General features: G+C 36.5%; 1 protein-coding gene across 1 annotated transcript in view; it reads left to right on the top strand.

Moving 5' to 3' along the window:
- Window positions 1-12955, top strand: part of TTC6 (tetratricopeptide repeat domain 6) — a gene marked incomplete at both ends in the record, with an annotated part of 196312 nt that overhangs the window by 169979 nt on the left and 13378 nt on the right. The window contains 2 exons of the mRNA XM_082649376.1: window positions 2451-2570; window positions 8006-8079. Of these exons, the coding sequence (XP_082505502.1) occupies window positions 2451-2570; window positions 8006-8079 (194 nt within the window). The remainder of the gene's footprint in view (window positions 1-2450; window positions 2571-8005; window positions 8080-12955) is intronic.

The raw sequence follows: 12955 nt of genomic DNA, 5'->3' as shown, positions 1-12955 counted from the left end.
TTTTTATTTTTCCATCTTACCCCTTCTCCACTCTCTCCTTGTTGGTTTGGTTCTTTTTCAGTCAGGATCCCTCACTGGGGAGCAGGTCAGTAGTTTCTTAGTGTTTTGTCCAATCTCTTGCTTCCCTTTCTGCTGTCCACTTGTTTCCCTCTCCTTGTTTCTATCCACTTCCATAGTCAATGAAGCATTCTTTAAAAGATTGCATCATGTACCTGCTGCTGTGTGTGGTCACACTCCCACAATCTCCTGGAAACTTAGAAAGTTAAATCTGTTTAAAACATTTAGAAATTTAGTAATTTATTTGCTGTGGAAGGAAGAAGTTGAGAAACATTGTTTCTAAGAGGATGTAGAATTCCTGGTAACCGGATTATCAGGTTTCCTCCAGAAATGTTGACAAATGAATAACTAATTTTTAACACAGGCTGTTGTAAACCATTCTAGGAGCTAATTAAAGGATCATTTATCAGAGTAACCTGCACAGCAGGTATCTTTGACAGCTCCTTCCCCACCCCGACTCCTGCCTCTTCTGGGTAACCCTGAACTGCAAACAGTGGTCTGGGTGGGGGCAGGGAACTACTATCTTTGTTATCTCTTATGTGTAACAGAGCTAGTGCTCCATGAATAAAGAAAACGAAAAACTATGTACGTAAATAGAAACCTAACTAGAATAAGAACATATTGGGTATTTTAGAGCTGCCAGGTACCCAACGCTTTGCATCCAATGGGCTCCTTTTACAGATGAGGTTAGAAACACATCCAAGTCACACAGGGAAGAGGGACCTGTATCGGTGTTTGCAGGTTTGTTTGCTTCTGGTTAACAGTCTTTAGGTGGCTTTGTGAAACCATCTGACCTCCAGCATGTGGACCAGATGTCATTTTGCAGTGTCACCTCCTCCCTTTTGTCTACCTCCACCCGTTTCTCAGCATTCCTGCCATAACAAGACTGAGGAAACCCAAGTACTTTGTGCAGAAAATGCACTCCCAAGATATGATTTCATAAAAACCAGAAAAGGTGAATTCTGGTTCCTATCACCTTATATTAATAAAAACAGTAACAGTTACCACTCATTTCGGGCTTATTGTGTGACAGGCACTGGGCTAAATGCTTTACCAACATATAATCTAAATATTTTAAAGTGGACTTCTACAACAATATGATGAGTTATTAATACCCTGTTTTTGTGGATGAGGAAACTGAGGCTTAGTGTTAAGTAACTTTCCCGAGGCTGAAAGATTAGTAATAATAGCAGAGGCAAAACACAAAGCCTGCTCGTTGTGACCTTCACGAAATCTCATTTCCCAGATTTTTTTTCCTCTTGTGTCACATATTCAGCTGCTTAGTGGATTTCTAAGGCATCTTGATATATATACAGGTTTTAATTCTGTGATTCTGGGAAAGGAAAATGGCAAACATTCTAGTTCTGTTTTGTTTTACAAGTGTTACAAATGATTTTTACAGCCTTGTCAATGTTTATTTATAGTTATGCCACAATATACATATAGTATATTTAATTGTACAATTCTTTTAGATGCTTGAGTGCTCAATCATGGAATAGTAGAGGAGAACCACTAAGCAAATAGTAAAATACTATTTTATTTGCATTTTCAGTTAGCATGTGCTACAGGCATATATGATATGATTTGGGCCTTTTCCGATGAAACCATATGGCTCTTTTGGACAAAATGTTCAGAAGGAAAATGAATTAAGAGATTCAGCTCCAGCCCAAATTTGGGATGCTCCTAGTACCTGGTACAGAGTAGATGACCAGTAAAAACTTGGCTGTTCATTGAATGAAAAAAAAAAAAGATAAAAAATGGAGAGAGGTCCTCTGAGTTGATTCTCAGCTTAGGCTAATATCTTAAAAAAACCGAGAATATTGAAGTAATATTCCAACAAGTCCTTATTTGTTAGTTTTATTAAGATCTGTTTTCATTGCTTTATGATTTATTCATTCAACAAAAATTTATCAGATGCCTAGTATGTGCAGGCATGGTGCTAGTTACTGGCTTTACAATGGTGAACAAAATGGATAATCTGTGCCTCCATAAAACTTAGGTTTCAGTGAAGAAAACAATAAATCACTACAAAGAAAATTAAATTTCAAAAGGTAGCAAGTGCTCTGCTTTAATGTCAACAGTCATTTGGTGAAACTATTAAGATGGGGAAGGGTGTTGCATCCCCGCTTCAATCCATACACAATAAAAGTAGTTCACAGATGATTCACAGATAACATGTGAAGCGCAAGCGCAGTGCACACCGCTTATATTAGGAGGGAGCAACATCCACAGTATTTAATTAAGGGAAACCTTTAAATCTAACAAATGATTATTTTTGGCCATAAATTTTGTCACATTAAAGAACTAATTATGAGGTACTAGTTTGTCCATGGTCAATGCAGTAATGCTCTAAAGAGTTGACTTTAGGTTGTAAGTGATTATTTCATTTTTAGGCATTAACAGATTATGGAATTGTGCTTCTCCTTGATGCTGGAGAAACTGTGATGTTAAACGCCTTTATTAATCGTGGACTCATCTACACAGAACTAGAGCAGTTCAGTTTTGCATTAGAGGTAAACCTTTCTGTTTACTTGTAAAAATGAACCCACTTGATTTTGCATGTTCACATGTTCACTGAAAACCAGTGAAAAAGTTTTTCTTGATAACAAATGGCAATATTAATGAGCAATAATTCAACTTTAGCAAGAATTGTGTTGAAATACTTTGAATGAGTAATAGAATCTTTGCAAAAAAAGTGTTTTTTTACTTTGTTTTTAATACAGATAAATAGCCAATATGTAAAAAAAAAAAAAATTCCGAATTGATGAAATATCAAGACTATCATCTCCCCTAAGGGAGTGTCTTAGCTACAGACAAACAATAAAATGATTTATGTATCATTTACTTTGCTGCTTAGTGCTCTTTCTCATTCACAATTTTCCTTGTATTGATATTATTTTTCAACTTCTGGAGTCATCTTTTGAGATTCTGTCCCACAAAATTACTTATTATTAAGGAAGTGTCCGAGAAACTGTATTCTAGGCAATTTACACTATGGTGAAATGTAATTTCAAGAGTTGAACTCCCTTAGGTTTTGGTTTTGAGATATACCATTCAGAATTACCTCAGGTAGGGGAAGCTTTGTTTGGTGTAGGCAAAAATCTGTGGAACTCTGGGCAAGAGTGTTGGGTGGAGAAAGTGAGGAAAATGGGGGTTGGAAGCAAAAGACCTCAGCTGTTGGAGAATTAAATGCAGGGCCTGTGTTATCCACCTAGTAAGTATTTACTTAGTACTTAAGAACAACATTAACTCTAGTTATCGCACACTTACTACCTGCCAGATTCTCAATAATGCTGCACAATTTATCATTGTAACTTATGGAAGAGGAAGCCGATATTCAAAAGAGGTTAAATCAAGTCTTAGTCAGCCAGGAAGTACTGGGGCAAGATTTGAACTCAGGTCGCACTCGATTCCAAATCCTGTGTTCCTTCAGACAAGGCATGGTACTGACACTGGCATTGAAGATACGGAGACGAATATCAGTAAGACAGATTTCCAGTCCTTGAGGAGCTCATAGTCTGGTGGGAATCATTCTTGATCCCTCTCTTTCCTCATATCCCACATCTAAATCATGAGCAAGCGTGGTCAGCTTTGCTATCAAAACATATTTTAAATTCAGTCATTTCTCGTTTTTTGCCACTGCTCTCCTCCTCCCTCCAGCCTCCACCTTCTCTCCCCTGGATTACTGCAGTAGCTTCCCAACTGGCCTCTCTGCTTCTGCTCTTTTCCTTCTACATGCTGTTCTCCACACAGCAGCCAAAGAGGCCTCTTCAAAACATAAAGCAGAGCAAGTTATTCATCTGCTCAGAACCCTCCAGTGACTCCCCATCACACTTAGAATAAAATCTGAACTCTTGACTATGGCCAACCAAGACCCTAGTGACCTAACTGCTGCTCACTGATCTGACTTTGTTGTCAGCGTTCTTCTTTTCTCCAGTCAGGTTACTCCACTCTGGCCTTTTGCTATTCCTTGGAAATGCCAGGCTCCCTTCCTGACTCAGGGTCCTCACACAAGCTGTTCCCTATGTGTAGAATATTCCTCCTATTGGTTCACACCCTCCTTTCATTTCAGGTTTCTTCTCAAATGTGACCTCCTCAGTCAAAAAGAGTATTTTAATTAAAACAGAATGTTAAAAAATTAAAATAATCCCAAATAAGTCTGGAATGAGAAAACAAAGGAACAGAAAAAGAGGAGACCAGCAGAAAACAAATACTAAAATGGCAGACCTAAATTCAACCTTATCAGTAGTTGCATTACATGGAAATTGTCAAAACACACCAATTGAAATATTGAAAATGACAGATTAGAATGTTTTAAAAGTCCCCACAATATTGTGACTGCAAGAAACACACTTTAAATATAAGATATAGGTAGGTAAAAGTAAAGAAGCTGGAAAAAAAATATGCCCTGCAAAAACTACAGACCTGCCTTGGAATTACGGCAGGTTTGGTTCCAGACCACAGCAATAAAGTGAATATAGCAATAAGTGACATTTTTGTTTCATATAAAAGTGCATATAAAAGTTATGTTTATACTGTAGTCTATTAAGTGAGCAATAGCATTATATCTAAAAAATAGTACATGCCTTAATTAAAAAATACTTTATTGATTAAAAAATGTTAACCATCATCTGAGCCTTCAGTGAGCTGTAGTTTTTTTGCAGTAGTGACATCAAAGATTACTGATGATCGCAGATTACCATAACAAATACAATAATAATGAAAATGTTTGAAATATTGTGAGAATTACCAGAATGTGATACAGAGACACGAAGTGAGCAAATGCTTTTGGAGAAAATGGAGCCAATAGACTTGCTTGAGGCAGGATTGCCACAAACCTCCAATTTGTACAAAGTGCAGTATTTGTGAAGTGCAATAAAACAAGATATGCCTGTAATTAAAAGCAAAAAAAATGTTTCTCCCCTCTGTACATTTAAAAAATTAATTTGAAAAATTTAAAAAAAGAGGCTGGCTGAGGTAGACCAATGAAGTAATATATGACTGAATAATAAGAGGGCTAAATGCAGAACCAAGAGAGAGCAGAGTCTTAAAACCTAACCAGGGAAACATTTTTAGTGGGAATGATTGATTAACAGAAAGGTCAAGTAGGATGAGCACTGAACACATGTTAGTTAATTGATAGTTGTGTGATCTTTATAAGAACACGGGAAGTAGAGTGCGGCATTTAAACTGGAATTGTTTAGGAAGTTAATGGTTAAGCTTGTTGGATTGAGAACATTTGTTTATTTCTTTGTCCTCTTGAAAACCAGGAAGACAGTAAAGGAATAAAAAGGACATAATCCCACAAGGTTAAAGATAGTGGAGAAGAGGTGCCCAGACACCCCAAACTACCATTCCCGATTTTAAAACTTAAATATGAGTGGGTAGCCAAAGATTCTACACTTGAGGGAAGTAAAATAAAGAGTAAAATAAACACATTGTCATAGGGATATGGAGATGATGGAAGAAGGGGAGGTGTGTGGAGTGATGGTGTAAGGTAGCTAAGTTCTATCCTGTGTTGGAAGTTAAACATGATAAAATACTCATGTTATTTAGAAATTTAGAGGTAAATAGCAGAAGGAGTAACAGAAAGATGTAAAAATGGTTGACTCTGGGGAGCGGAGCTCAGAGATAAGGAGAGGTGGCGCGGGGCATCCCCGTAAGCATTGTGAGTTTTCTAGTTTCATTGGACCCTCTACCCTACCCTGGATACATGAGTTACTTTGAGAAAAATAAAAATAAATTTAAAAATGCCTTTAGAGGCAGTTTTCAAATTACGAAATGAAATTGGACTTACTAAACAACAAGAAGTAGATGGCGTTTGGGGACATGGAGATGGTGAGTGTTGACTCTGCTTTCAGAGATTGGTAGAGACAGGAACTAGAAAGACAAAGCCATGTGTAGCTTGCGGGCAGGCGGGTTTGAGGGAAGGCATACTAGGTCAGGGTGGTGAGAAAAGGATTAAAGTTACAAAGGACAGAAGAAGATGATGGAGCAAGTTTCCAGAGATGGGAAGGATGAGGTCAAGAGCGCATCCTCTGACACACAGGAAGACGGTGCAGGTGAAGAGTCTTACAAATAAACTCATCAGCAGAAGGAAGGCAGTGGAGGGAATTTGCTTTGTATGTGAGTGACTTTGTGTGGTTTGTTATTTATGATCCATATTAGAAATAAAACTAGTGCAGAAGAGGAAAATCATAAAAACTGCAGTTAGCTTTATTCTAAGTAATCCTAAGTCATCATTTGTGTCTGTTGCTGATAATGTCTAATTACCATGTAGCATCACAATGATTTTATACATAGAGTCAAGCTGACTTTTGTAAGTTTTATCTGATTATAAAACTAAACTTGGTATCCTCAGCCCTTTAAGTTTGTGGTCACTCCTCATAACTCCCAAAATTAATGGGAATGTTTGTAATAAATCTCAGTTACACTGTAAGTTTGCCCCCATTTCAGAAAAAAAAAAAAACTCTCCTACGGGAGTTATCTGGTAGCATATTTGATTAGACAATACATTTCTTATTTTCTAACAGATAATTCCATTTAGTATCAAAATATGCTGGGAATCTAAGTGGGGAGTCCATATTCTCAGATGGGTCTGTGACTTCTCCTCCAGTAGGATCCAGGAATGCTCAGTTTGACTGTACTGCTCTGTACTGCTCTGTCTTCCACCCCCAGTATTAGCAGAAAACTTATTCTACCCCCATAAAACAGCCATCTTCCTCTCTCTAGTACAGCCAAGGAAGATTTGTGGAAGGATGAGGGGGAGGGGAAGGGGATGGAGGAGAGGAGGGAGGAGGGAGACTGTCATTATGGTTGGGTCCTCCCTTGTTGGGTAGAAACCAGAACTCTGACACTTGCCCTTTAAGATTGTAGAATGCCCACATCCCAGCCTCCTGGAAATGAGAAAGGAGTCTGGAAGGGTTTCTTTTAGTCACTCCAGGGGACGATAGAGTACTCTCTACAGTCTAGCTTGGTGAAGTGAGCTCACAACCAAAACTGCCCAAGAAGATTCTTGCTGAAGCAGTCCTCTGGGAAAAACCAGAGCCGTCTTTATTCCTTCCTAGGCTTTGAACTCTTACTTTCGGAAGGTTCCTTCCCATTTTATGGCAGACATTGAAATCAGTCTCACATAATTTATGTATATATGTGCACACACAAATATACATATATATCTCATTGCAGTTGACATGATCTTTTGATATTTTATTTATTTCAGTTTAGTGATGTTTTTATTTTGCTTCAGGTTTCAGTTGTTTATGTAGGGCTTTGAAAAGCTAAAGAGCTTCAGACACTGTGTCTCTGGTGCCACAGCGGCAGCGTCTCTGGCAGACTTAGCACTTTTAGTTCTCTTAACCTCTTCCCCAGTGCCATTCATGTCCACCCCAGCTGACTGCCCTGACTTCAAATCTTATGGTTAGCGTTTCCATTGCTCCCTCTTGGGAGGCCTCTAGGATCTCGGGATAAAATGACACATTTTCCCCTAGAAGTGTGGGTTGCAAAGGTAGCAGCTGCTTTAGTTAATACACATAGAGGCTCAGTTATGCCCTTTCCCTGGGCGTGAGTGCCTGTTTGTCCTATAGTCATAAGGTTCTCTGCAGGTAAGTTTCTATCTCTGTCTGGATAGGGAAGTCTCTGGTGGTGTTCACTGGGAAAAAACAATAAAAAGAAAGTAAACCTGATACCTCCTTATAATACCAGGCAAAATCACAGGAAAAGTGGACAGTAGCGCAAGATTCTGAGTGAGTTTTTGGTTATGGGTTTCCTCTGCTCCATCTGTTCTCGCTCTATATGTGATACTAAAAGGAAGAAATAAGGATTTTAAGAAGATGTATATTTTAATGCTTGTGTAAATTTTATTCATGGTAGAATCAATGTTAGAAGGAAGTTTAAGAAAGCACAAAATATAATGCTGTAAAATTAACAAAAATTTGTTAAACTGTTTCAGGATTTTAAACAAGCTGCACTGATAAGCAAGACTAATGTGAGCCTTTGTCAAGCTACTGCCATGTGCTATCACAGGTATGGGGTGCAATTTATGTTGAGGTGAGAGCAAGTGAGACCATCAGATTTATAATTATAATAGAAGAATAGAAGAAACAGAGGAGAATATTGGGGAAGTGACAGAGTACAAAAATGGAGAGAGGCACAAAGAATCCCTGTATCAGCACTCTTCTACCTACTAATAAACTATTTTAGCCAAGTCAGCAAGTAAATACCTGCATCAGGTAAATACCTGCGGGTATCCATCTGATTCAAGCCCATTTATTGGAAAGGACCTTGGTAATACACAGAATGAAATCATGCGTAACTTGAAATGTCTAAGAATAAAATAAAGTTATTAACTTTGTTCATAAAATGGAACTAACTTTTAAAAAGCCTGTTTCTTGGAAGAGAGGTTGATTTAGAAAAATATTATATTTCCAAGAAAATTTTACATTTAGAAAGCATTTCTAAATCTAAAAATGATTAAAATAATACCAGTAAGTATCTACAAGGTATAATAAAATCTACAAAAAATGTATTACTTAAAACATTATTACCTGTTTCTGGTATTATTGTAAAAATAAGTAAGTTATAGAGGGGAGAAAAGAAGAGTTATATGAGGCTATAATACAGAAGAAGATCAGTTTAAAATTTACTCTGAGATAATATTAGAGTATAGTAGATTGATTTTGCTAACTATAATACTTACATTTCTACACATACATTTGACATTTAAAAATTAATTTCTAACACTTTGCTTTTAAAAGCATAGAAATGCAGCACATGAGTATTTTAATGTGAAATAAAGTGTATTTGGTTAAGTAATAGTTTACAGCATTATTTTTCATGAGAGAAACAATAGCAGTTAATTGGATGAGGAAATTAGGATAGTAGACTAGGCTGTGTAAATATACAATTTAGACAATAAAACATAGTTTGAATTATTTAGGAAATTGAAATTCTTTTTTTCCCCTTTTATTACATAGCTAGTACAGGTACATTTCTCTATGAGAATTAGATTTTTAAAATTTTATGAACATAGTAGTATAATAACTGGAACTTGTGAAGGCGTTTTTGGTTAAAAGGCCTAAACTGGTCTCGGACCTTTAATTTTATACAGAAAGCAAAACACAGTCACACCATTGTCTATTTTAATCCAGCAACCTTTGTACAATTTATCTTTTTAAGTAATTGTCATTCTTAAAAAGAAATGGAATAACGATGACTGATGTGTTTGTTTTGGTAGGCGAGTGCAGGCCAAAAATGTCTGAGGTCATTGAATTCTCTTAAAACTAAAAATAGACACCAAAATTTTTCTCAACCTCATTCCGATGTTTTGCAACTATTAGAGTCAGTAAATTTCTCTGTGTGTCAGTTCGTGATCTCTTTTATGAAATGTAATCACTGGGTATATATGGTGGAGCCTCCTTAAGCTGATACTGCTTTGCAATTCCAAACAACCACCTTTCATCATCCCGCTAGAATCCCTATTGTCCTTTAATAAAAGTAGAATTTAAATCAACAGTAAAGCTCTGATAACTCATAGTCCCAATTCCATGTGTTTTAACAGTTTTACTGAATTTAACAATACGGAGTGTTCAGTGATTGGTTACATTTATTTCAGGAAAAATATTTTTGCTTTTCAAGGTGAGCTATAACCTATTACTACAGCAGCATGGATTGTAAATAATGAAATTCACTATTGGCGTCTTATGGTGGAGAAAGTAAAAATTCTCCCATTTGGAAAATTTTTAAAAAGTAATAAATCTTTAAATTTTAGGGCTTTGATCTTTGAACTCGTGGGGTTGCAGACTTTTGAAGTGTGCCTTTGTGTATCTCTGGTTCTCACTCTTGTGGTTGCTAGGAGACAACATTCCTTAGGCTGAATATCCTACTTGTTGCCCAATTTGATCACTAAGGGTGTTAAGGTAGAGTTAATTTTTAGATCTCTTTGAGAAAGATACCTTAAGATTAAAAAAAAAAATGTCACAGAGGGAGAGCCTGGTGGCTCAGAGTTACATATTCTGTCCATTTTTTACTTCAGCACATTTATTTTACCATTCTTGTATTTGTATAAAATATTTCTGAATCTTCGACTCTGCAAGCCACATTCTTTAGTTTTGGGAGGTATTTATGATTTATTTGTACAACTCAGTAGGGAACATCTGGTCACCTATGTGATTAATTTGTAAAATGAGGTGGGCCTTGGTGTCCGTGGCCTAGCCTTCAAGCTGAGCACACGATTCTTAGTTAATAGACACTATAATGAGAGGCATGCACCTTCCGTCGGTGATCACGTTATTTTAGATTTATACAAACACTTTTTGTTTTAGAAAAACTAATTTAATATACTTTTATATTTGTGTAATTGATGTTTAGCAATTTATGTGCCAGTGAACCTGTATCCTGATACAAGAGACACCGCCACATTTTTTCATTGTCTAACTACCATGTGATTATTTAACAGGAGCTCCAACCTGCAGGGCACTGTGTGATACACACATCTTCAGAAAAATGAAGTTGTTGTGTGTATGGAGTTTTTCTTTTTTTTTCTAGTGGTGGAGGGGTTTGGGAGTCTCTGGCTTTGGCTCTCTCACCTCCTCTGGACTTGATTTTTAGTTATCATCAGCTTTGAAGAGCTTGCCAAGTAGCTTTCGGGATCCCTTTCCAGGTTTAAGGTTTAATGATTATTTACTTAGTCAGAACAGACTAGATGTTCGTTAAACATTAGTGCTGATAACTAGATATGTATAGAAAAATAGCTTCAATTCATTGCTTGTTCTTTTTCTTTTTAAATTGGTTAGACTATTCAAAGGGTGAGATTATGTTTTATAAACCATATATCGGCATATGTACTCACAAGGATTTTAAATCTCCCTCTGCGTAAGAGGGGAGCAGTGTGTATGATACAATTTGGATGTAAATATACCAGAAGCATTTCAATGTTTTGTGGGAAAAATATGAGAGAGCTGGGGTTGCCCTGTAAACTTCAGTTTACATGGTCACCATAGGTATGCGTCATAAGTAAGTAGTTCACTATCCATAGATAGAAATACTGAGCATAACAAAACCTGTCAACTAAATGCATTTTTATACAGGAATACTACTGTGTAATTATTCTTGATAAAAAATTTGTTATTTATGCTAGAATTTTTTCTGTACTACAGTGAGAAAGTGGCTACAAGCATTGTGACCTTATATTCAGTGAACTTTTACTTCTCAAATAGTGCTAGTTATGAGGTAGGAGGAGGATAGTTTCATTGTAAACTACTTGAGGGAAGGGAGCCCATGTTTTCTTAGTGAGAATCCACAGAGTGAACTCAGAAGATACCAGTTGACTTACGTATGTGAATGTTAACCTTCCCCTGTTTGTAACGTCAGAGGCCAGGCTTTCCTGGTGCTTCACTGTTGATTCTTGGGTGATCTTCTGACACAATACTTGGTGAATGCTTTTGGGTAGTGTTTGCCAAAACATGGAGCAAATATCATGAGTAACTCCATTATTTTTCATGGTGTGCACAAGCATTAAAAAAATATTGAATCACATTATGAGCAGCTGAATTGCTTTTCCGTTTCAAAGTGAATTCTTTCTCAAACCTTCTGAATACATCAAGGAGAAGGTGTCAGCTAAGAGTTAATCTTTAGCATCTTTCCCACACTTTGTAATAGATGGTATAGCTCTCAGGTTTAGTTTTCTGCAGACTACACTATCCAACACCAATATTTATTTATTTTCATGGTTGCCTTCTGTTTGTGGCATGAGATACTGATTTTGTATTTGTGGTATTGAAATTAAGTTATTTTAAAAAATAGATTCACTTAAGTAAAAGAGTAACTTGACTTAAAGAAAAATACTAAGTAAACGGTAGTGTAGGTGGAACATAGGGCAACTGTCACAAAGGAGGGGCTGAGGTTTGGGAAACAGTATTTTAAAAGATAATGCTGAGTAATATCTAAGAGATGGTAGTTTCTAGAACGGTTACCCTGTGTTCCATGTATTTTACAAAGGAAAAGTTAGCAAAGTAATGATGCATCTCATAAAAATTTGAAAACTTTTTGAGAAGTAATGAAAAGAATGGAAGGAAGATAATAATCTTTATTGGGTGAGGGTCTCTGTGCTAAGGGTTTTTCACATGCTGTCATTTGATCCTTCTAACAGGTTTGAAAAATTACTATTAATTTGTATGTTTGGGCTTAGGTTTGAACTCCAAGGCTTTATTCTGACTACACTGTTGAGATATCAGCTCACTGGCTCTTGTGCACCAGTTACAAGTATGTTGAAGGTGAAGAATGTGGGTAGAGATGACTGTGGGAAAGCATGGATTTTGGAGTCTGGCTCACCTGAGTTTGAGTCCCAGATATTTGCTCAGTGCAATCTTAGCATGCTATTTACTATGTTATTTACTATGTGCAAACTTTTCTGAGCCATGATATTCTTTTAATCTATAAAATATAAAAAATTATAACAAGCTTACAGAAATGTTGGAAGGATTAAGTAAAATCACATATGTAAAGCACTTAGCACAGTACCTGGTAAGTAAGCAGTTATTCAGTGTTAGTGCCTTCATTCTATTAAAAAAAATTCTAGACTCTCCATATTAATTGAGATTAAAAATAATTATTAGATATGCACGTGAAGTGGAAAAGTGACTTTATATACCCATGGACATGGGAATATTCGATTCCTTCAACAGCCCTCTCCTCACCATAGGAGATTAATTAAGGAAGATAGAGAGACAGAGTTATCATTTAGTCACATATATTTATAAGTTAATAAATAAAATGCATTTTACTTCTTTTTCCCCCCTCCTCTCTTGGTGTCCAAGATGAAACGGGCTGCCTTTATAGAAGATCTGAAGTAAGAACTCCCATGTGATAAAAATTTAGCTCCTTTCATTATAAAGGACATATT

Source organism: Grampus griseus, assembly GCF_964374135.1.
Source record: "Grampus griseus genome assembly, chromosome: 2".
Lineage (NCBI taxonomy): Eukaryota > Metazoa > Chordata > Mammalia > Artiodactyla > Delphinidae > Grampus > Grampus griseus.
The sequence above is the reverse complement of the archived record's forward strand: the minus strand, read 5'-3'. Positions and strand labels throughout refer to the sequence as shown.